The sequence below is a fragment of the Ambystoma mexicanum genome, chromosome 6q (genome assembly GCF_040938575.1).
Source record: "Ambystoma mexicanum isolate Mex_15411 chromosome 6q, UKY_AmexF1_1, whole genome shotgun sequence".
NCBI lineage: Eukaryota > Metazoa > Chordata > Amphibia > Caudata > Ambystomatidae > Ambystoma > Ambystoma mexicanum.
This window is the reverse complement of record NC_090937.1, coordinates 875,602,332-875,628,179: the sequence shown is the minus strand read 5'-3', so window position 1 is coordinate 875,628,179 and position 25,848 is coordinate 875,602,332. Positions and strand designations below refer to the sequence as shown.

The 25,848-nt window shown below is 48.7% G+C and overlaps 1 protein-coding gene across 4 annotated transcripts in view; it reads left to right on the top strand.

Moving 5' to 3' along the window:
• Nucleotides 1-15,172, top strand: part of NEK1 (NIMA related kinase 1) — a 2,768,493-nt gene extending 2,753,321 nt beyond the window's left edge. For 3 of the 4 annotated variants that reach the window (XM_069631399.1, XM_069631400.1, XM_069631397.1), the window contains one exon: nucleotides 14,497-15,172. In XM_069631399.1, the coding sequence (XP_069487500.1) occupies nucleotides 14,497-14,510 (14 nt within the window). In that variant the 3' untranslated portion in view covers nucleotides 14,511-15,172. The remainder of the gene's footprint in view (nucleotides 1-14,496) is intronic. The other variant, XM_069631398.1, reaches the window with a different exon arrangement.
• Nucleotides 15,173-25,848: the final 10,676 nt, after the last annotated feature.

The window sequence follows — 25,848 nt, the reverse complement described above, 5'->3', positions numbered from 1 at the left end:
TCTGCAGTAGTTGTGGCGGGCCATCAGGGCGAGGCAGCCCAACGGGAGGGCAGGAAGAACAGAGTCCCGCTCCGCAGGCCCCTCCCCCGCAGTAGGCCGCAACGGCGCGCCCCCAAGTGGCTCCATGGAGCGGCAGACGGGGAGATCGGGCAGAAGGAGTCCCAGCGGGAACCGGGGGACCACAGCTCAGCGCCGGGGGCGCGTTTCTCCATGAAACCTCCCAGGGCCACAGAGGATAGGGTTATAGGGATGCGCTGTCGATTTCAGGCGGATGCAGTGGGGTTGCGAGCCTGAACGCGAAGGTTCTTTGCTCTCCCCGTCCGGAGCACAACACCTAGGCGGCCCTCTTGCTTCGGCGCAACAGCGCCCCCCCACCCCCCCATTTTAAATTCTTTTCCCACCTCCATACGTTGGTACTGCTTTGGGAGTCTGTCATAGATGTGGAATACGTTGGAGGAACCAATCCCTTCGAAGAAGAAGTTACTTTCTTACCTGGTATCTTTCTTTCGATGCGATGTTCCGACGACGTATTCCACATTGTTCCCTCTCGGCCTGCCCCGCTACAGAATTTCTTATGCGATTGTAGCTTACGTTTCCGCAAGGCTTTCTGTGGTTATACTGGCAGAAGATTGGTGGCACACGTTCTGCGAAAAAACTACTACTGAGGCTACGGGCGTCGTGCGTCTTACTTGCAACATCCGGTGACGTCGGCTCGACGGAGGCCCTCGAGGACAGCGTATCGGCGTCATCGACGCAGGACGCAGACGCCAAACATTTTACGAAGCAGCACAGCTGTGGTGATTACCTGTCATAAATGTGGAATACGTTGTCGGAACATCCCATCGAAAGAACGTTACCAGGTAAGAAAGTAACTTGTTCATCTGTTCCCCCATCATGACTTTCAAAAGGAGGTAACGGCCCTCCGGATCCTTGAGTATTGCTCGCTTCTTGAATATTGTCTTGTCCCTTAGCAATATTGCTAACTCCATCGCCCGCCCGACGCGTAGTATTGTTTGGGGATCGCTTGATTGGTCATTCTTTTCTCGTCCACAGGGAGAAGATGTGTCTCTTGTAGGAATACAATTGACGCTTGTAGATAAATCAGTCTCATCAGGTAGAGCAGCGTTTTACTGGCAAGTTTAAGCCATGTACATTGAGTGTCACAATGTTCATCTTGGCCATATCATCTGTGGGTAAAATTATTCTGATTTCCGCTGTGCCACCTCCAGCTGTTTAAGCTGTGCATCTTCTCGTCAAACAGACCATATCTTAAGACTTTCCAAGTTAACCCAAAAACAAGTATAACGTTCCCTCTCTGCACCCACCCCCTCTCTTACCCGTCGGTTAAGGTCCCTCAGAACCTTCCCCTGGCCCCTCTTGGGCCATTGGGTATCACTTCCAGTCCGTCTTGCTCTTCACAGGACATGTCTATGTCCCGAGTGGGTGGATTCCAGGATGATTCGCCCCCTCCCTCCGTCCGAGTTGCTTCACTCGTCCCGCACATCTCTCTTCCTTGTCTCATCTCTCTCCCTTACCAATCCTTTAGCTCCACTTAGTGGTCAGTGCCCAAGTACATTTTGCTGTTTTGTTCAATTCGGGACTGAGCCCGTCAGAGCAATGGTTTTGCCACACCTCCTATTGGAAGTGGTCGCCCATTCCCACTGTCTGGGTCCATCACCTTTCCGGTTACAAGTTGAGCTTATGTCCAAGCGTGGCTCTTCCTCTTCTAGGTGTAGTAGGGGATAGTCCCTCTTCACAGGTGTTGATGCGCTGCTGTCTGCCCTCCCATGTGAATTGTAGGCCAAAAGGCTAAGCCCATCTGTAGGTGATTCCTTGAGACTTAAGAGCTCTTGTGACTGGCATCATTAATCTCCTCTTGTGAAGGGTTGACAGCGCCAAGTCCTGGACTTGTGTTCTGTTGATAGAGACCAATTGTTGCTTTCCAGCAGCCCGTAGTATCTCCTCTTTCATGGTGTAGGAAGTCATCGCCAGCAGGACGTCCCTGGGTCTAGTTCCCGGGTCTCCTTTTTTAGGTCCCACTCTATGTACCCTGTCTATGAGTATGTCCTCCGGTTGGACTCCGGTTAATAGGCTACTGAAGCAGTTTTGCATGGTTTCTTTCAGGTCTTTATCCTCTATTGTTTCGACGAGGCCTTTAACCCTGATGTTAGATCTGTGGTATCTGCTTTCAAGGTCTTCTGTCTATAGTTCTAGGTTGTGCGTTGCTCTGGCGACTTGTTCGAGCAGTATGTCAGATTGTTTTGAGTCTTCCACAATCTCTGAGAGTCCCGCTTCTGTCATGTCCACCCTATCGCCTAGGTCCGTAATGTCCTTCTTGACTTCTTGCACGGAGGAAAGCAGTTTGTCTCAAATTTTGGCCAGTTGATCTTGGAGGGACTCCATCATCCGGCTTTCCATCCCTTTCAGGCTTTCTTGGAGTTCCTCCTTGCTCAGCGCCATTTTGGAGTTGTTTTCTGTGCTTTCTCTGGCGTCTTGTTCTTCCGTCGTAGTTCCACACTGGGGTTTTTCTGTACGCCGTTGTCTCCAGCAGTGCTCTAGTTGTCCTACTCGCACTTTACCTGTGTTTTAAGCTTTCAGTAGGGCGTTTTTAGCTCTGGCCACTGGCATCTGTATCCATCTCAGGGCAGAGGTATGGGAGTGAGGTGGCGCCGCAGAATCTCCCGGGTAGTTCGGTGTGCTTCTGTCCTCTTATCCTACTCTGAGTGCTGATTTGTGCAAAGGTTCTGGGCACAGTTGCCTTGTTGGTGTTACACGGGTGCACACCTTGTCTGCTGCTCAGGTTTCAGTGGCGCTGCTCGGGTGGATCCTTTTTAATAGTCCCTTTCAACTCCTTTGGGGTGTATAGGCGTGCGTTTTTCTTAGAAACCCTGTTAAGGGCGTGCAACCCGGCCCCTGGGCGCTGCCCTCTGTTGAACATGTTCCCCCTGTTCGTATCACACTGCACTTGTTGTTGCTTTATTTCCTGGGGACTGGGGGGCGATGCTATAATGGCAGTAGGCGACCTTCCCTTTGTGGTTGTTGCTTTAAAGCTGGGGTGTTCTGTGTTATCTGTGTGGGCCCTCGTTCAGCTTGTCCGGTAAAAGGGGGGCAGTTTTAACACTCTGGTATGGCGAAGGGTGACGCCTGGCGTGTAGGTTCCTTGTGTCCGGGGGCTTCTCCCTTTCCTGTTTCGCGTGTTTCTCTCACTGTTTATAGCTGGGGTGGTGCTTTAGCAATATTTATTAGCACTGGAAGCCTAACGGTGCTGGGCTTCTGCTTATCTGTGCTGCACATCAAGTCTGTCAGTCTTTCTTTCCCCGATGCGGCCTGCCGCCGTGTCCCTGCTTTTTCGCCCTATATAGTGGTTGCTGTGAATCTGGTGCCCGCTCCTCTTTCCTGCCCTTTCCACCTCCTTCCCCCTTATGACGAGCGTAGTAACTGGTCTGAACGCCAGTCTGCTTCAGGGGATTCCGCAGACTCCCTCCGTGCCGGTTGGGAGGGGGCACCCCCGCCGGAGTCACTCTGACGTTCTGGAGCGATTACTGTCACGTTGTGGGCTTTACCCCCGCGGGGGAGCTGCATCGTTTAGACTCTGCCATGGAGTTGCTTCGAGTTGCCCACAATGTTATGGGTCGCTTGTATTCTGCCCTGTTCCGTGGGCAAGCGGTGCAGCCCTCAGACGACTGGTCTTTTCTCGGGTGGGACAGCGGGGCCGCTCCGGTCTTTCGCTGCCCCCTGTGCTGGATTGTTGGGCTACCGCCAAACGGGGCTCTGCGGCTCGTCCTTGTTGTGTCACCCTTCTCCTCTTTTATGGGCACTGAAAGGGTGGGCGGGAGACGGAATTCTTCTGTTTAATCAGCTTTTGTCACCTTTTGGTATCCCACTCGGACGGAGCTCTGGCACGTACGTCCTCACAGGATGGTGGCCATCTTGGAGTGCCACTACCATCTTTCCATCCTCCTCCTCCTCCTCCATCTTAGGAGGAAGAGAGACTTCATCGCCTAGACCAAAAGAGGGTTATAAGTTTCTATATCACAAGAACAGCAAATATTCGCCATGATGATCAGCTGTTTATTGGTTATGCTGGTCACAGATTAGGCTTGGCTGTCACAAAACAAACCCTCTCTAGATGGTTGGTTGTTTGTATAACTGAGCGTTTCTCGTTGGCCGGCAAGGATTCACCTGAAGGTCTGAGAGGACATTCTACTAGAGGGGTGGCTGCTTCCTCGGATCCTGAAAGAGGTATACCAGTGAGAGACATTTGCAGAGCAGCAACATGGAAGTGCCTGCATACATTTGGTAAATTCTACTGTGTAGATTATTTTTCAGGAGAGGAAGCCAAATTTGGCAAGGCTGTCCTCCATAACATTAACAAGTTAAGTAAATTCATAGCACCCTGCACTGAACTCAAACTGCTTTGGGAGTCTATGAAACATGAGGAATACGTGGAAGGACAAAATCCATTTGAATGAACAAGTTACCCCTTGTAACGTTCTTTCGACTGGATGTTCCTCACACGTATTCCTCTTCGCCCTCCCATCCATCCCCACTTGCCTAAAATTTCCATGTCTTACACCTTCCTTTCTCGCAATGTCAAGACTATCGCCTCTTGTAACACAGCATGCTAATTAAAGGAGGAAGAAACTAAGAACTGAGGTAACGGTCAGTGCGCGTCCCACTATATACCAGCGTCGACGTCAGGGTGGACGCTACAGAGCTCGTCAAGGACCAAGGTTCGATGCTGCATGATGCTCGACCCTATGAAAAAGAATTCCAAAGCAAGTTGCAAGCAGACTTGAATATATCAAAGATGAGGAATAAGTGAGAGGAACGTTACAGGGGGTAAGTAACTTGTTCTTTTAGTGATTCCAGATCCGTTTTATATGATTCTAAGCAACTATTGATGTCTGCTAATATCTCTGTAAAGCTTTCTGCATCTTTTATTGCAGTGATCTCTAAAGACAACTCATTAATTTCTTTCTCTAATGTGTCAAATGTTGACTGCTAGCTCTTTAATGTTTAATAGGATTAGATCAATTGAGCATTTATTTAAGATCTGCTCCCATTTCCTCACAAAATCATTGTTCTCTTTACAGAGTCGGTCTCAATGGTATTCTCAAACCTCTTGGGATTCTTTGTGCTCTATATCTGCCCAGCCTTACTGCATGTCACTTTCTATCTATGGCTTTCCGAATCGCATAACTGAGTTGTTTTATCTTCTTCTGGGGATCAGCTTGTTGTACTGACTGGGTTGTTTCTTTAATCAGACTGAGAATAGCCTCTGCTTCTTTGGCTGTGAAACTGAAAGTGGTTGCTCTTTGGTCGGCTAAATGTTCAATCTCGTTTTTTGACATCCTTGCATGCCACCGCTTAGTTGTGAATGCATGGAAGAAGAAAGACTTAAATGATCAATGTCGTGAGCTAGCACCACTATAAGTTAATAAGTAATTCTTCAAATTTCCTAGAAATGATTTCTTTTAGTTCGAGATGTCTGTGAATGGGGGGCAGACCCACTAATTTGTGCCTCCGTGCAGAGCACACCAATGAAAGCAAAATAGAAAGACCAATGCGGATTAGACTTCGGTGTGGGTTGCGCAACCTAATATCCACTCACTGGATATGAATCAGATGAGGATTATAGACCCTGATGAAGGACTATGATTAGTCCGAAATGCATTAGCACGATTCGCATCTGCACTGAATTTTCGAAAGTTAGAACCTTATTCAATTTGGCATTCCTGATTATTTTGTTACCAAAAACAAAGTAGAACGATCCAAATATGATAACAATTGAAGAAAAGATTTCAACCACATAGCGGATATTTGGAGGTACAACCCAAGGCTAATCAGCCTTGGTCTTTCTATTTTACTTTCAATGGTTATACAGGCTCCCACTATTTCCACCAGACCTGCAGCATCCACTTCCAATCTGCCTATGGACAGAGAGGGAAAGAAATCGGACGAATTAGCCAGAAAGGTGTTTACATCTGGCAGCATGGAACTCAAAGCCACGAACATAGCCTGTGGATTCAACAAGTATGCCTTTGGCTTATGAAAGCATGTGGAACATGCTGCTGAATAGGTCCCTGAGGGTGCCATGCGGGACATATGCTTACAGCCGGTCGAGAATGGTAACCAAGCAGTCATTGCAAACTGCCCTGGACACAGTGGACTGCGTTGGCAGAGCAATGGGTTCAGCGGTAGTAATGAGACGCCAAGCCTATCTAAAAACTTCTGGCTTCTCTCAGAATGTTCAGAACAGGCTGCTGGACATGCTCTTTGAAGGTGACATGCTCTGCGGTCTGAAAGCAGAGGAATCCTTAGAGAAATGTAAGGAATCCAAGTTGGCTGCTAAATCTTTGTGTCTAGCGGCAGAGCCGGCCAAACCTGCCTTCAGCTTCGCCTCCAGGGGTAGAGGCTGTAGACGTTATGTACCCTATGGCAGGAAGCCACGGCTCCCGCGAGCCAGGCTAGGGCACAGGCGCTCCTCGTGTCCCTGAAGGGGCAGAGTGGGCTCTAGATTCCAGCAAGCAGGAATAGCGGCAGGGTCACCCATGCCCTCAAAACCGCTTTGATTTTCCCCTCCCACGATTCAACGGTTGGTGGGTAAATAACTTCCGATGCCTGGGCCCAGCAGTTGATTTGTGGGGTTATTGTCTGCCTTTACTAAAGAGTGCTTCAGACAGTCCTCCACCTTCCCCAATCCAACTGGGCAGGAACTCTCGTGGGCTCCTGTATTTTTCTAGTGCCAGTGGCCAGGCCGCGTATGAGATCCCTCCAGTGGGTCCTGAGGAACCAGTGGTCCCAGTATCTGGGAGCGTTCAGGGATCTCCTTTCAGTGTCCAGCCAGGTAGTCTGCGAACTCTGCTGGAGGAACAGGCGCAACAATCTCTTGGTGGGGGAACCCTTCTGGCCTCCTTGGCCCCAGCTCTGAGTGGTCACGGATGCGTCCCTGAAGGGTTGGAGCACTCACTGTGAGGATTTGCAGGTGAGCGGCCACCGGTCTCCATCAGAAGCCAGGTGGCACATCAACAGGCTGGAGTTGCGGCCCATCAGGTTAGCCCTGAGGGCTTTCGCTCCGTCTCTGAGGGAAGCATGTCCTCGTCCTGACAGACAGCATGGTGGCCATGCACTACCTCAACAAGCTGGGCTGGTGTGCACTCCCGGCCACTGTGCACAGAGGCAATTCAGCTGTGGTTACAAGAGAACCAAGTCTCAGCAGTTCATTTGGCTGGGGCAAGAGAACGCCTTTGCGGATGCTCTGAGTAGGCAGAGCATGGTCTCACACGAGTGGGAATTGTGCAGGAAGTCTTAGAGGAGATCTTCACACTCCTCGGTACCCCAGCAGTGGATCTGTTCATCAGAGAGTCCAACAGGAAGTGCGAACAGTTTTGCTCGAGGGAAATCCCAGCCAACGGTGCACTGGGGGGGATGCGTTTCTGGTGGACTGGATCTTCCCTCTCCACTACGTCTTCCACCCGATTCTCACTGTTCCCTGGGTTCTGAGGAGGTTAAAGAGATTCTGAGCGGCCATGATCTTGATGGCCCCGGATTGGGCGAGGAGAACGTGGTATTCCCATCTCTTGGATCTGACCATATGTCCACCTCACCGGTTGCCTCAGCGTCTGGATCTCCTGACCCAGTCGTAGGGTCGAGTGCTGCACCCGACCCCGGATTCCCCCAGCCTACATGCATGACTCTTGAGAGGACAAGGTACGATGACTAGGGCCTCTCAGAGGAGGTACTTGAGGTGGCCTTCTATGAGATGTCTGTACACGTGCAGGTGGAGAAGATTTGAGGTGTGGCTCAGGGAACGTGAGACTAATCCTATCTCTTGCCCCACCACCACAGTGATGGAGTTCCTTCTGTCACTGGCCTCTTCGGACCTTCAGGTTACCACAGTCAGTGTATTTTGTGGCCCTATCTGTGTTCAAGAGGTCCCCAGACCAAGGTTCCTTTTTTACTATTCCGGTCATGGCCCAGTTCCTGAAGGGTCTTCTCCACAAGTTTCTGCCAACCCCGTTTGTGGTCCCAGATTGGGATCTAATTCTGGTTTTGACCTACTTGATGGCGGCTCCATTTGTGCCTATGCACTCATGTTCTTTGTGGCTGTTGTCCCTTAAGACAGCCTTCTTAGTCACAATCCCATCTGCCAGGAGGGTTAACGAGCTGCAAGCCTTGTGCTGCAAACCTCCTTTTCCGAAGTTCTTTCGTGAGAAAGTCTCCCTCAAAGTCAGGCCCGGATTCCTTCCTAAGATGGTTTCAGATTTCCATCTGTCCCAGTCTATTGATTTGCTTGTCTTTTACCCTGTTCCATATCCCTTGAAAGAGGAAGAGCAGTTCCACCACCTTGATCCCAAAGGTTTCTATGTTGCTTGCACATCAGAGTTTCAGAAATCAGACCAGTTGTTTGTGGCCCTTTCCTTGCCTAGAAAAGGGCTTGCCATCACTAAACAAACCCTGTCACGTTGGATTATTTTGTGCATATCCGAGTGTTCCCAATCGGCAGGCAGAGAGCTTCCAGTGGGCATCAGGGCCCACTCAACCAGAGTGGTTTCAGCCTCTGCAGCCCTCCAGAGAGGGGTTCCTGTTGGGGATGTATGCCGGGCATCCTTGCATACATTACCAAGCTTTATGCCTTGGATGTTGCACTTGGAGCTGATACACGGTTTGCTAGGGCGGTTCGTCAGAATCTACTTGTTTAAAACTGCTGCCCTCCTCCGTTAGTCTAACTGCTTGGGGAGTCTATCAAGATGAGGAATGTACGGGAGAAAAGCAATACATTGAAGGAGAAATTACTATAATCTTTCTATGGATTCTTCTCCCGCAGATTCCTTATCGACCCTCCCATCCATCCCGCTCACAAAGTTCTGTGGCTAGTCTATTCTTTCCAAATGAGGAAACATCTTCTGATGACACTTGGATGACCGTTACGGTCTTATTTTTAAAAAAAATACGTCATCTCACTCATTGTGTGAGCTAACCCTGTTGGGATGTATCTTGTTAACGTTTTTTACCGGCTGTTAGCCTCTTCCTGTGGTACTCTTACGTCCCGTCCCCTTTCCTCCATACTGTATGGGCGTCCCTCGTGAGGGACAGGAGACTGGACCTTTTTCACCAGAAAAATCTTCTTCCCCTTTAAATTTAGAGTCGCGAGGGGGGCGGCCCTGGGAGCATGTGCTTGCTCGACTCAGCCCAACGGCGCCACTGAGTCCCCTTTTCCGCGTTGACGGGAATGGGCCGAATTCACCAGCGCTCCTGGGTTTGGCTTCGGCCATGTAATACCACATGCTCTTCCCCGGATATTCTTCTATGTTTGTCTTTTTCTTTTCAATAGGTACTTGGTCCTCCGACGCTACGCTCCTCTTCGGCGCATGTCGACTTCAGCGGGCTTCAGCAGGTGTGCAGCCTGCAAGGGTCTCTTCCCCACATCCAAACCCCATGCCCTTTGCCTCAGCTGCCTTGACCCTGACCACGGCTGAGAAGGTTGCTCCGCGTGCGACGTGCTCACGCCACGTGCACTGAAGAACAGGCTAGCTAAGTGGAGGGAGCTTTTCCAGAGCCTCCCGAGGACCTGAAGGACTTCATCAAACATTGCTCGAGGCCGAAGGTAAGGCCTCTATTTACCATTTCACCCCGTAAAGGCAACTCCTTCCCAAGGAAGCGCCCGACCAGGAGGAACCTTTTGGGTCCTAGCACCAGCACACGTACCGAGGCTAGTCCAGCTACCTGCCTCATGGCCGAGGGGTCTCTGGATCCTTCCGGGTCAGTGCTGAGGCACCACAAGGTTCTTTTACCGGGATTACTCCCGGGGAGCAATGCCCTAGTACCTGCACACGTACTGAGGCTAGTCCAGCTACCGGCCTCACGGCCGAGGGGTCTCCGGATCCTTCCAGTGTCAGTGCAGAGAGCCTGCAAGGTTCTTTTACCAGGATTACTCTCGAGGGGGCGCCTTCACGCAGCACTACAGGCAACTCTGCTGAGGGCAATACGCCATCCAGGTTACGGGATAGGCCTTATGTTCCAACACCAAGGGTCTTGGACGTGGCTGGTTCCAGTGAGCCAGGCACCACGACTTCGGCACACCACTCGAAAAAATGGCCGAGCGGGTGGAGGGACGAGTCACAAGGTGGGACTGGTGTCAATGTCTTGGCCACTGGGCAAGGACCACTAGTTACATCATCTAAAGGGTCCAAGTGGACCCAGTCCTGGCGCCTTTGGCGCCAGGCTCATGAGAAAGTGTGCTCTGCACACTTTATTTCTGGTGCAAGTGTTGTTTCCTCCCCTGCAGGGTCCCCACAAGCATCCAGTTCGGGCTTGGCAATAGGAAAACATTGGGCTGCACATGCAGCATCATCTGGGAATGGCAAGGTGGGGCCACAAGGCGGAGCCAAGGGGGCGTGGCTGGGACCAGGCTATTTAAACCTGCCCCGCCCGCATGCAAGCGCTTTGCGTTAGTCTGCTTATAGCAGCGTAACGCTCACCGCCGCCTGAAGCGCTCTTACCCGTTTCCAGCAATACCATCACTTGAAGCGCAGCTTACCTGACTCCAGCAACATCATCTCCAGTGCGCATCTTACCTGATTCCAGAAATCCCATCGCCTGCAACGCATCTTACCTGATTCCAGCAGTCATTGCAGTCGGAACGCACCCGCACCTGTTCTGGGCGCCTAAGCTACACGGGAGCTCATCTCATCCAGCATCCTCGCGGATCCATCCATTCACCAGACGCCGGAAGGTCTTCGGAACGCTGTCTCTCGTCAGCCATCACCAGTCCATCCCTGCAGGAGAAACGGACAAACAAGGTTAGAAACAACATAAAGACTTTACGCTAAGATCGCGCGCAACACATTCCTCGTGCTTGACCTTAGAATCAAACTTACCTTCTACTTGGGACATCGTAAACCCCTCGGGCCCCCATTTGGACTCACTTCCAACACTGTGACTCTGCTGGGCCCTTCACCACCTATTGGGGAGAAGGAAAGACATTACAAGGGTTGCAGACAATAAGAACGGAAAAAAGACATTGCAAAAGGATCCAGACAATAATCATTGTTGAGAAACACTTAACTTTGAAGTGGATCAGCCACAGCCAGTCTGGGCTGCCACGCACATGGACCAGTGGAGAAACTAGGTCCCATTAAAGGCGCCCCTGCAGTTGAAGCAGGACGGAGAGCTCATCCTCATAAATAAACAGGGGCAGTGTCAGCAACCAGCTCAGTCCACACTACAGGAGCAGGGGAAGAAGTCTGATCCAGGGGAGCCAAGTCCATGGAGGGCTGCAGCCATGCCCCAATGTCCCCGCAGAGACCAGGTGAGCGTAACAGTCAACCAGGTGCGTGACCTACAGTTTATCCATCAGTGGCCCAGGGCAGGTTTCCCCTGCACCCCAGGTAGAGTGTACCCCGGCCCCATCAGCCGTTAGCCACTCCGTCAATATCAACTGCCACTTCTACGGCCTCCAAAGGCAGGTTCTTTGAAAGGTTCCTAGGGCTGATGCCAACTCTCCGGACGGGGGCCATCCTCCGGGATGCCATCCGGGACATGCTCCCCCAGGTCACTCCACGGGCTCCCATAGTCATTCCTCCCACGTCTCCGGTGCCAGCAGTGTCTAACATACTCTTACTCCATAGTCCCCTTTCCTCCATACTTCCCAGCATCCTACCCCCTAATAATACTGGTGTCATTAGACAATGCTGAATATTGTCGACGCATCAATGGGGACTGAGGAGTGGCGCGGGTGGGCGTTGTCAGGCGAGCGCATGCTACCAGGACCGCACCCCTGCACGCCTGTAAATTGAAAGCAGAAAAAGATTTTTCTGGTAAAAAAGTGTCCATCTCCCGTCCCTCGCGAGGGACGGCCAAACAGTATGGAGGAAAGGGGACTATGGACTAAGAGTATGTTAGTCACTACGGTGCGTAACTATTTTTTTCCATTTATAGCATTCAAGCTTGGGGGGAAACAATTGAGGAACTGAAGCATGGGGCATTGTGACGTGCTATAAATATGACGCCTGACGTCACTTCCTGAGCGACGAGCGAGTCGAGGTCCACTACGCCCCTGTCAAAAGGTTTCTGAACAGCACAGCAGAGCTGGATGATGGATATCTATCAAGATGAGGAATCTGCGGGAGAAGGATCCATAGAAGGATCCATAGAAAGATTATTATGGTAAGCAATTTCTCCTGCCCCCTGCTTTGCCACTAAACTGGTTAAGAGAGTTGGAGAAGCAAACCTGGAGCTTGGGAACAGTGGGATAGCACCTGTCTGTAAGATATGCTTGCCTTGCTATAGAAACTTTTTTATCAAGACTCACCTTTGGTGGCTGTGAGTGTTTGGGGTTCTGAGGGATCCAGGCCCAGTCAGAAATCTCCTAGAAGTCTCAAGACATGAGTCAGTGTTTGGAAGTGCACTACAGGAGCAGAAACACTGTAGGGGCCATTAACCAAATTCCAGGTGTCCTGGGTCAACCGGAAAGTGGTTCGAATAAAATAACAAATCCTTTGAAAAATACATTGGAGGACCAGCAGAAGCCACTGATCCTACCAGAGAAGAATGCATCGTCGGAGGTCACGTGTAGTGACTTGGGGCAGTAGACAATTACCTGTAAAGGCATCTAACACTGTGGCATTCTAACTCAGTCACTGCACCACTCCCTTGTCCTAGAAACCTTTCCCCAACCTTTTCTTCACAGTGGGGACCCAAGATGTGTTTCCAGTCTCATGGCGCACAGGTCGGACACCTAACTGGCTGGTAAAGTGTTTGCTCAATTTTAAAGACTGTTGCACGGTAACATTTACGATTAGTGTGAACTTGGACTTTGAATCTGCTCATGGGTGAGACCTGGTTGGATATATTTTGGTCCAGCTCCTGTTCTGGAGAATTTGGTTGACAGTTTCTCTTTACTATTTTTTCACCTTTCCATCAATTGAGTGCTCCTCATAGAAACCCATTTTATTTGTATTCCATTGACTTTTGTATTGGCACCTGGGTGAGAGTTGCTGATCAGAGAAGAGGCCGGTAACATGAGCTGAATCCGCCAGTAGCCACTGTATTCTCCTCTGGCCTCCTGTACCTTTACCTTACGGCCACCATATTGTTGTCTAGTATGCTGCCCCAGTCCACCCCCACATACACTACTGCAGTCCTACCTACTTGTCTCCCTTTGGAGTCCTGTCTGCCCCCCACCCCCCAACCCATTTACCTGAGCACTGCAATAGATTCCTCATTCTGGCCTCTGGAGTGTGGAAATATTGAAAGTCACAGTACCAATTTCCCTCAAAATGACTATTTGCAGCATGGACGAAACCCGTGGTATGCTAATAATGATGAACACTGCATTATGTTATGGGGCGGAGCACTCACGAGGCCTCTGCAGGCTTGCACTGGCATGCCGTCATCAACTCTGTCGGCCCCTTAGCATGGTGTTTATCACTATAATAATTTGCTGTTTTTATTATCCTTTTATCTCTTTTTATCAAATGTATCATAATTTGATAAAATTGTCAATTTTTCATTTTGACTGTTAAGTGGTGCTAAAATACCACGTATATGCTAAAACCATTTAATTGGGGGTACAACTAGGAGGGAGATGATGCGAGAGAGGACACAGCTTGTGTGTTTTGTTTGGTTATTTCCCCACCCATTGACTGCTGAATGCCTTGTTAATACCTATGGCCATTCCAACTCACTACTGCTCTCCCCACCAGCCCCCCGCCCAATAAACATCCTCCTGAGACCTTTTTGAGCAAGCTCTATCCAGCAGTAACATCACTCTTTGGCCTACCACCAGTGTTATTTCCAAACCGTCTGCTGAGAGTTAATGACTTACTTTCAGCTGGAAATGTGCTATCGTGCATAATATAAATGCCTTAGCAAGTGTGCCTTGAGACACTTGATTTATATCTGTTCCTTACACTGAAGTCCTGGTAAAAACGACCGTTGACAAAGCCAACAATTTTGAGATTGTATAGGTATTAGATAGGTATTTTCCAGCCAGGCACTGCTATCGTATAACCAAGAAATCAAACTGTTGTCTAGTTGTTGCCATTTTAAGGCCAAGTGGTACCATCATGTCAGTGCCTGGCAAATGCCTAATCCAATGCATACACAAAAGCCAAAACTGTTGGCTTTGCCAATGCGTGATATGACTTGGTTTGAAGATTGATGTATTTTTCTGTATCTTATTTTAGAATTTTTACCTGGTTGCACCACCCATGCCTTTTATGAGTAAGTCTTGGATTTGGCACATGTTACTAAAGGATACGGAAAGTAATATTATTGGGGCTCTTGCTTTGCCCACAAAGCACTCCCACCCACAAAAAGGGAGATTTCTTCCACAGATCCACATAATTATTTAAAGATTGATGTCTTCCCTCTCGGTCAGTACCTCCTTAGTGATTGCTTAGGGGGAAATGTATGTCCTTGCGGATATGTATTTGAAGAGAGGGGTTGCTACTCTAATCTCATGCCCCTCTCCTGTTTTTTTTTCTGCAGACAATGATGAATGAATGTTGTTCGATACAATCCTATACTATATGCTGGAGTTTGCTGGCTGTGGAAGGAAAAAACGCCGACTATGCTGTTTTTGCCAACAACAGATTTGAAAAGGAAATTGTTGAACACTGTGCTGGGACAGAGCGTCAAGTCGTGTTTCTGTCAAGGAGACACATGGTTGCATGAAAACAATTACAAATATGCAATTTTTTCATTTCTGAGCATTGAACATTTTTTTAGTATGTTTCTGCAGGTGTACATTTAAATATGCATAATGTAAACATTTTTATCAAACAAAAGTACAGCATTATTTAAAAATCGAAATACGTCCACATAGATGTGGAGAATCTTCTATACGACACAAACTGGTGTATTCTATAGTGTGCTGCAATGTTGGCATTATGTGCCTAAAAGAGGACACCTAGTGGATAACTGATTCCCGATCATTAGTATTAAGCTCTCTATAGAATCATTTTTGTTTACTTTCAAGTCGTAAAGACAGTATTTTCTCCTCTGCCTTCAGTTAGCTCTCGTGAGAAGGCCACAGAGATTGCTAGAACAGTTATTTAATACATTATACCAAGAGTTGAAAACCCAAAATGAAATGTTTAAATTAAAAAAAGTTAATATAATGGATAATGCTAGCCATATCAAATAAAACAGTTTTTGTACATTTCTCAGTTTCCATGGTGTTATTATGTGCAAAGAATCGATGATCTATTAAGAAAATTAAGTATTTGATAACCAGTACGTATTATGTGTTGTGCAAATTAACCTTTAAAACACAATTACACTTCTTATAGTCTTAAGTGGGAGGAACCAAGCATGATGTGACACATTATTAGTATTAGTCCTTCCTTGACCACATGTTGGTTGACCACAGGGCCTAACTAGTTTGATTTAGGTCATCACCTCCAGTCTCCATTCAAGAGACTTCACTTCTGCATCATCTTAGATGCAGTACTGACTGACGTGTGCCCAGAGGGATGCGCTTTTCTCTGGCATAAATGGTCAGCATATCAGTGCAACCTGATGCTTCACTTATGCCCGACTCTGAGACCCTAATGAGTGAGGATAGGAGCCCTAATGTACTGTGAAAATGAATTGCATCCTTCCACAGATTCCTACCTAGGTATCTTCCAGTGCAAGCTGTTCTCTGAAACGTTCATCAGGTGACTTAGAGTAGTTGGACTTCAACCACCTCGGACAATCTGCTTCCTTGATTCAATCCCCTTACTGTAGTTCTTTTTTTCCTCAGCAAACTGTTATCTTGGCAAAACTTTTAGTTATTATTTGCTGCACCCTCGTGCCAAGGCTCAAGCCATTAGAGTTTCAGAGCTGTTTGGACTGCAAGCCTAAAATGTCCATGATCAGCCCACAATATATGTGTGTGATGTCTCTGGGTGGATCATGATGTGGGGCAGTGTGGGGTCTGTCAATCGATGAACCCCACCTCTAAGCCTCCTGACTTGTCATTTCCAAAGTCAAGACACAAGCTCCAACCCAGAAGATCAAACATTGGCAAAGCCAATACTTTAGGGCGTTTACTGCTGTCCTTTGCATTTTGCATCTATAGGCACCAGGGTGCAATGAGAAGAGTGCACATTTTCAAAAGAGGATGCGATGTGGGATGCTGGTGTGCAAGAGAATGCGAATGGAGAATAGAGCAAGGGAGGAAGTGATTGAGAGAGGGTGCTATTAATGATGAGCAAGAGGACATATGAGCAAGAAAGGTTGAGAGTGAGAGGGTAAGAAATAAAGCGAGACTGTGAGAAGAAGGATGAGAGGGGGTTGGGGTGGGTGGGTTGTAGGAAGTTGAGTGTGTGGGGTAGAAAGAGTGGAGCTAAGGTGGGTAGAGAGAGTGGAGGTTGGGGTGGGTGGAGGTAGGCTAGACAGTGGAGGTAGGGTGGGTGGATGTAGAAAGAGTGGAGCCAAGGTGGGTAGAGAGAGTGGAGGTAGGGTGGGTGAGTGGGGGTAGAGAGAGAGTGACTAGGTATACCAATAAAGTGAGCAGTCTGAAAGCATCTGAAATACTGGTGTGCTCCACGAAATGTGGTAATAAAGTGTGCCGTCCGCTAGCCATCAGCAGACACAGACTTATAATTCATATCAAGTTCTCCATCTTGGAAATTTGACGCCCGACCCAACTGATGTGGATCACATTGAATCTAGAGCTTGCGAGTACCAATTGCTAGAAGGGGCCTGACTGTTTGTACCATTAGAATCCAGCCCTCTACACATTATTCAGTGAACATACAGACTCACTGGTCATAGTGTAGAAATTGGAGAAGTTCTAGAGACGGCCATGAGCTTATGACCCTTTAGGAACGTGCATGCAATGGATGGGTTCACAGAATAACTCTGAGTCCAAATAAACAAACCAACTCAGGAAGATGGCAAAGATACTGTATTATTAACAATTATCTAAAACAGGGACTTATAACGGACATCATCGGACGTTTGCTGAATTTTCTCTGTGATCTTTTCACAAAACATAGGCTTTATACTAAAATTACATCAGAGGTGACGTCCTACGCGGCAAATAATTAAAAACCTACTAGGGATTGTGATAGGCTTAAGGGTAACATCTAAGTATACATTACATAGGCACTAGGATTGTGAGTGGCTGCCCACTGTCAGGTGGACAATATATGCCTGCCTGTAAAACATGTCATATTTAAAACCATTAAGTACACGGTTTTCAATTGGTCTACAAACTATAAGGTCCTCCGTTATACGGACCTCTACAATTGATTGGCATGCCTGTGCCATGTCTGGAACATTCGGTTCACTTAGCAGCACGTACGCCCAGACCCAGGTGCAAGGAGATGGGCCTGACTATGTCTCCCTACCCAATTAGCTCAACATCTCTCATCACCCAATCCTTCTGCCATGAATATTGTCTTTGAAGTTGGCCTTGCAAAGTATCCTTCTCTCTGGGAATACATGGGAGTGCGAGCACTCACTATCATTGTTCTAGGACTCCAAGTTCGAACTCTATTTTCATCCTTGGCTCAAGTGATGGGAGACCCAGATTTGGTCCATTTTGCAGGTTTTTAAATGTCTTAAATGAATAAAACTTGACACCCTTGGTGTTCTTTCTGTGCACCTTAACGAGAGATGATTCATCCTTTGCATGTTCACTCCTTTCAAGAATAGATAACCAACCTTGGCTGCTTCAGTTTTGATACCAGGTCAGACAGCTTCGCCATGCACCTCACGATTTCAGTTTATTCTTGCTGCGACACAATTCTCGCCTTTTTTCTTCATGGGTCCTGGCTTACTAAATTCATGACACCGATGTCCATCTTCTGTACAATGGTGGCTCTGTCTGCATTCTGTTCACTACGTATACCCAGCTTATATGATAACTTAAAGTACCTTGCATTTCAGCGTCTTTACAAAATTGAACGGTTGATTTTCTGAAGCAGTTCATGCACGTGTAATCTTCTTTTTTGTATTTAAAAGTTCATTTGACTCTTTACTTCCTCATTAGTTTCTGTAAAATCCATGCATCCTCTTCAGCCAATATCCCAGGGCGTCGCACGTGTCTTGTGTGACGTCACTAGCTTCTCTTTTTGCTAATTTTCATATTCCTTCAGGGAGTTCCTCCCTCAGATTGTCGTCTCTTCGGGGATACAATCGATAGGGTTGTCTCAATGGGTATCTTCTTTCGTAAATACGCTGCAGTATTGGCACAACTGCTGCTGTCAAACAGAGCACAATCTCAGGCTTCCAACATATAGGTGGTAGGGGGGCTGGATTTCCTGCAGATGCATGTAACTGCTCCTCTACAGTGAGACCAAGTAAGATATTTGCAATATTCTGATGCACAGTACACTGTATCGGCTTGGTACGTGATTGGATATATATATATATATATATATATATATATATATATATATATATATAACCGATCCAGATTCAGGCATGGACCAGTGCTGCAGGGGATTCATCCCTTGGAGCTGGTCGTCCTCCGAGACTCTAGTGATAGTGTAGAGGAGAAGCCAAGTACTCCCCCTCCAACTGCCCCACCCATATTACCTATAGAATGGGAACCAAAGGATGTGACATATGCGGAACAGTTGAACCAGCAAAGAGCAGAGTGTGGACTCTGTGCTGTACCCATAAGAATACCAGTACCTAAGAGAATCTGGGAGGCAAGGTACCCATTGAGAAAACCGTACCTGCACGCAAGACAAAATGATGGCCATCTAAATTAGATTCCCGAAGAAGCAGAGCAGTTTAAAGGCAAGAATGAATGGTGACATCACGCAGAAAGTGATCACGCACACAGAAGAGATGCTTAGATCAGAGAATGCAGATATACTATAAGGTATCAAGAAAGCAACAAGGATAAGTGACATCTTGGGCTCAGGATGAAGAAGCTTATGCTGCAGAAATAGATGAAGATATCGAGTCATTTTACACGTGTACAGATGCAATTGAAATGCAAGCAGCAAAGTGATCGTGAAGCTAGCGCTAAGCTTATAATAGATAGACTGCGGCAAACGCCAATATATATATATATTTCTGAGGCTTGTGGGATCTGCTTAGATCACATGCTGTGCATAGGCCGACATCTAGTGGAAGCTGCGGAGTATTACAGTTTGTTTTTCGAAACTCAAAAATGGGCGTCGACACAGGGCGTGCCAGTAATACTATCCCTAGTGTGACGTCCACTGTACTCAAGATCCCTCACGCGTCTAGGATCCTCAGATTGTTTTTTTCCGCCATACTGGTCGGAAGCATTTTGCGGAGTCCCCTGGCCTTAGCCATACTTTTGCTAAAAATTTAAAATAATAATCTATTGACATCCTTCCGCACCCCAACGTCGAACTTCGACACTCGACGCCGGCTGGAGAAGAAATCGACCTTCGGCTGCTGCACGACGGATTTGGGCCTCGGAAGGCCGCTGGCCTCGGCCCTGCAAGTAGGGAGAGTGGGGGGTGGTACATACTCTACACTCTTGGTATATAGGTACACCTTATACATTTCCTACACTTAACAGCCCGCTGCCTCAAGGTGCGTATGGAGGGTACCCCTTTTCAATTCTGCCCCAAGTGCAATCGCAAATACCCTTGGGTCGACAGGCACGCCACGTGCAATCTCTGCTTGCCGAGGGACCACCCCGAAGCGAACTGCAGAGCGTGTAGTAGGTTTAAACCTAAGACACTTAAGGACCGTTCGACGAAGCGTTGGGCCCACCACGCCAGGCAGGCGGCCATGGCAGCGGAGGGCGCCTTCAGCGACGGCAGCGACGCCGTACTTTCGGACGGCAAGGGCATTACGGCTTCGAAAGACAGCCGAGCGCAGGTCCCCGACCTCGGAAGGTCGTCCGGCAGGGCAGCTATGGGGAAGACCCCCGGCGACACAAGGGCTTCACATACTACACACACTAAACACACTATGTCCAACCGAGACTCGACGACGTTGAGTTCTCGGAAACAGGCACAAACAGAACGGTCCGATTCGGTGTCCTCTGGGCGCTCTCGATCAAGATCGCCGCATGACTCCAGGCAATCATCCAGTCTTGCCAAGAGTGCCTCGCTCCCTAGGCTAACAGAAGCTCGATCGTCGGGAGACGAAGACGACTTCCACCCCCAGGCCGTGCTCCAGGAGTCGGAGGCCGCAGTTAAAGCCAGCGAGGCCCCACGCTCGAAGGACAGGGACACCACCCCCGATCCTCGACGCCAGGCGTCGAAAAACTCCAGAGCCACTAAAGGACAGGGAAAACATTTTTCCACGCACAGGGAGGGGGGAAAACAGCAGAAGAAACTACCTGTGCATCCTTCCACACCTGTGAAACACTCCACTCCCCCTAAAGAGACAGACAAAACCAGGTCTGCTGATAGGTCTACAACCAGCAAAGCTACTCAAGATAAATCCCATAGACTTGCTGAGAGAGTCATTCCCAGTTCCAAGAAATGGTCCAGTGAAGACATAGATAGGGTTATGTCAAGAATGTCATCTTTGGCTGATTTTTATGATAAAAATCCAGAACATTTCCTCTTGTATGATCCACAAGGGGCCACACCCTCAGGCTCTACTGATCCTATCCCACCCGTGTAAAAAACCCCGGTTTGAAACTCCGATGAGGTCAGAACCCTTCGAGGTACAACCTTACGCAAGACCATACTCAATGTATCAAGGAGAAGCTTCCTTTGGTGAAGACCAAGAATTTAGTATGATAGAAGAGCAAAGCGGGACGGGCTACTATGGGGATGATGAGGACCAGGAAGAGGAAGAGGAGGACCCGGAAACATACAGGGTAGATTCCCCGGTAGAGAACGAAGCCCCGGTTACCGACTCCCCGGTCGATAACCAACCCCTCCTAAATGAGGTTCTTGCTCACGCTGCAGAACATTTCCACATTGACACCCACGGTGTCCAGGAGGAAAGGGACTTCGCAGAAGAGTTAGTAGGAGAAAGGTGGCCTGTTGCCCAGACCATCCCTATCCTTAAGTCCATTCAGCGGAGAATAGACCCGTCCCCGGTGAACCCGAACCTCACCAGAGCAGTCAATCCCAGGGTTGAAAAACTTTTCAGGGCGGCCCAGTCTGACCCTCTCTATACAAGAGGACATCTGAAGCCAGACTCCCTAGTTGTCACCAACACTCGTAAGAGGGCGGGAACATCCTTGTCATCGTCCGAAGCTCCTCCCGACAAGGAGAGCAAAAAACTATACGGTTTCGGCAGGAAAGTAGCCTCAACGTCCGCCTATCAAGCAAGGATTGCTAACTCCACCACCCTGTTGGCCAGCTACAACTGCCATCAGTGGGAAGAAGTCACGGCACTCAAAGCCTCTGCTCCTGAACCTTTAAAGGGCCAGTTAGCTCGGATTTCCGCAGAGGGTAGAGCTGTGTCTGGTTGCATTTTGAAAGCAACCTTCGACGCCGCGGACAACGCAGGCAGATTGATAGCGGAAGGCACTGTTATCAAAAGACATGCGTGGTTACGGCAGTCTGGTTTTAAGGCAGAAACCCAGGCATCATTGTTGGACAAACCGGTGGAAACCGATCTGTTGTTTGGTAAGGCGGTCGAAGACGCACTGAAAAATGCCAAGGACGAATACGAAACACTCAAGTCCCTTGCCCAGTTAACCAATAAACCCCCTAACCAGAGAGGGAATAGTAATTTTCGTCGCCCACACGGCCATAATTCCCAGAGAGGATCTAACTATTCCCAGGGGCAGGGTACACAGTGGAACAACAACCAACAGTCTACCCAGGGTTACGGCAGGGGTAATAGGAGGGGTCGTGGTAAAGGCAGAGGCAGCCCCAGCAAGGGAGGCGGCACGCCTCCACCAAAGCAGTGACGCTCAGTTCAGGGTCCCTCCTCACGCAACCCCAGTAGGGGGATGCATTTCCAACTTCACCCAGGCTTGGGAAGGGATCACATCAGACAGATGGGTGCTGTCAACAGTATCCACAGGATATTGTATAGAGCAACTGCAGCGTCCCCGGAACCATCCTCCACGACAAAGAGTACACTCTTTAGAACATCAGAAGATTCCCCTCGAGGAGATCGCCATTCTGCTAGAAAAGGACGCGATAGAACTCGTCCCGGGACACCAGGTAAACAAGGGTATCTATTCAACTTACTTCCTTGTGCCAAAGAAATATTTGACAATGCGCCCAGTATTGGACTTACGGCCTGCCAACAAGTATGTCAAGCCCCAAAAATCTCGTATGACCACGCTACAAGAGGTAATCCCCCTCCTAAAAAAGGGGGATTACATGGCAACCTTGGATATGAAAGATGCTTATTTTCATATTTCCATGTTCCCAGCGCACAGAAAGTATTTGCGCTTCAAGGTGGACAGTCGACACTACCAATTCAAGGTACTGCCCTTCAGGATAGCTTCAGCACCAAGGGTATTCACCAAGGTACTGGCGGTGGCGGCTGCACACCTACGCAGGGAGGCAATCCCAGTGTACCCTTATCTGGACGACTGGCTCATAACGGGGGAAACCCCAGGAATTTGCAAGACAAACATTCAAAGGACTATCGACCTCCTCCACGAGTTAGGCTTCTCAATCAACGAGAAAAAGTCAAGCCTGGTGCCAAGCACCTCAAAACAGTTCCTAGGAGCTATCCTAGATACCCAAGAGGGGTTGACCTTTCCTTCAGAAGAAAGAATTCGGAATATACTACTGCAAATTCCGCATTATCAGTCCGGTCAACAAATAACGGTACGCAAAGCAATGCATTTACTGGGCATGATGGCGTCATGTATTTACCTGGTCCCCCACGCGCACCTGCGCATGCGTCCCATGCAGGAATGGTTGGCGAAACAGTGGTCTCAGGCAAGTGGTCAGTGGGACGATCTAGTGGTCGTTTCGCCAACACTGGTACAAAGCCTTCACTGGTGGACAAGAGAGAATCTTCCACAGGGGAAACCCTTTTACGATCCCGAGGTACAGGCAGTAGTCACTACAGATGCATGTCTGACAGGGTGGGGAGCTCACCATCTCCACCACACAGCTCAGGGTCTCTGGTCTCACTCAGTGGCCAAGAACCACATCAACCTGCTAGAGCTTCTGGCAGTATTCAGAGCGCTTCAGGCGTTCGAGCCCCACCTACTAAACCTGTCAGTGCAAATCCGGACGGACAGCACAACAGCCATGTTCTACCTGAACAAGCAAGGAGGGACTCGCTCGCCAAATCTGTCCAAGCTTGCCCAGAAAATCTGGATATGGGCTCTCAGACGGAACATCGTCCTGTCATCACAACATGTTCCAGGGGAGCTCAATTCCCTAGCGGATGCTCTGAGCAGAGACTCCCTCCCAGAGGAACACGAATGGGTTCTACACAGAGAGGTCGTAGAAGATATCTTCTCTCAGTGGGGTTTCCCCACTATAGACTTATTCGCCACAAGCGAAAACAAACCATGCCCAGGATTTGCATCCAGGTTCCCCCAACCAGACTCCCAGGGGAACGCCCTGTGGATGAACTGGTCAGGGATGTTTGCGTACGCTTTTCCACCAACTCCTCATCAGGAAAGTGGTGAACAAGATGAACAGAGAGTCGATGACGCTCGTCCTAGTTGCTCCCATGTGGGCAAGACAACCGTGGTTCCCACACCTGCGCAGGATGGCGGTGTGCGAACCCATCAAACTTCCATCCTGGTACAACCTACTGTCCCAGCACCAAGGTCAAACAGTGCACCAGCAACCCAACTCAATGAACCTGGCAGCATGGCTCCTGAGGTCATAGAGTTTGGACATTTCAATTTGCCACAGAGGTGTATGGACATCCTAAAGGAATCTAGGAAACCAAACACAAGGCACTGTTACTTTGACAAGTGGAAGAGGTTCGTTATCTGGTGCCAGAGTAGACAAATCAACCCGGTTGATTGCACTCCTTCCACTATTGTTACATACATGCTCCACCTGCTGGATGCAGGATTGGTTTTTAACTCACTGAAAGTACACCTGGCAGCCTTGTCGGCTTACACCACTTCCCATAGCAAGGTTTTGTGGTGGAAAGTACCAGTAGTTAAAGCCTTCATGGATAGAGTAAAGAGACTTCACCCTCCTATTTCAAACCCACCACCAGGGTGGGACCTTAATGTGGTGCTAGCCAAGCTCATGGGCCCCCCTTTCGAACCCATGCATAAAAGCAGTCTCAAACACCTGACTTATAAAACGGCCTTCTTAGTAGCTATTACTTCTATAAGAAGGGTCAGTGAAATTCAGGCTCTGTCAGTGCAGGATCCCTTCTTTACTGTCCATAAAGACAAACTGGTTTTACGCACACACACCCTAGGTTCTCACCTAAATTTATATCTAAATTCCATGTAAACCAGTCCATCGAGCTTCCGGCTTTCTTCCAGGACCCGCAAAGCTCGGCTGAGGTGAAACTACACACCCTAGATGTGCGTAGGGCGGTCCTCTACTATGTAAATAAAACCAGACCGCTAAGAAAAACAGATCAACTGTTTGTCTCCGTAGCTACAGGCAGAGAGGGGGATCGCGTCTCTAAAGGCGCCATCTCAAAGTGGATTATTAACTGTATCCAGCTGTGTTACTCACTCTCTGAAAGAACTCTGCCTTTCACGCCAAGAGCCCACTCTACTAGAGGCATTGGTGCCACTCTGGCTTTCATTGCAAATGTACCCCTTGACACCATTTGCAAAGCAGCTACTTGGAGCTCTATTCACACGTTTACTCAGCATTACTGCATTGACACCCATTCCAAGGCAGATACACAAGTGGGACAAGCGGTTCTAAGACACTTATTTGCTCATGACCCTTCTCACATCCCACCTCCTTCTTCAGGTACTGCTCGCTAATCTATGCACACATGTGATCTAAGCAGATCCCACAAGCCTCAGAAGGGATACATTACTCACCGTAATCGTATTTCTGATGCTTGTATCTGCTTAGATTCACATGCGACCCACCCTTCCTCCCCTCTGAGAGAAGGCGCATGATTGTTTGTAGTCTTACCTTTCTGTCTATCTGCTTGGATTACCTGTACTCACGCTACTCCTCATGCTACCTCATGTCAGAAAAAATACAATCTGAGGATCCTAGACGCGTGAGGGATCTTGGGTACAGTGGACGTCACACTAGGGATAGTATTACTGGCACGCCCTGTGTCGACGCCCATTTTCGAGTTTCGAAAAACAAACTGTAATACTCCGCAGCTTCCACTAGATGTCGGCCTATGCACAGCATGTGAATCTAAGCAGATACAAGCATCAGAAATACGATTACGGTGAGTAATGTATCATATATATATATATATATATACACCATCGCCGGACGTGCATCTTACCCGTCTCCTGCAATCCCATCGCCTGCAGCGCATCTTACCTGATTCCCATTGTCATCGGAGTCGGGGCGCATCCTCACCTGTTCCGCGTAGCTAGACGTCTGGGAGTTCTTCTCGCCCAGCATCATCACAGATCCATCCATCCAGAAATTGATGGCAGGTCTTCGGATAGCCACTTCCCGTCTGACGCCGCCAGGCCATCCCTGCAAGAGAAAAGAACACACAAGGTTAGAAACTGCATAAATATCTTACGCTTGGCCGCACAACACATAAGCCTGGCGTTCGACCCTGAAAACCAACTTACATTCTAATTGGGAGCTTTGCAATCCCCTTTGGCACCATTTGGACTCGCTCCCAACACCGCGACTCTGTGTGGCCATCTTCACCCCTATTGGGGAGAGAAAAGACATTACAAGGGTTACGGACAATAATCACAGGAAAAAGACATTGCAAAAAGGATACACACAATAATCATTGTTAAGAACATTTACCTTCAAAGTGGTACGGTCACAGCCGATCTGGGCCGCCACACACACGGACCAGTTAAGCAACTAGGTCCATCTAAGGCGC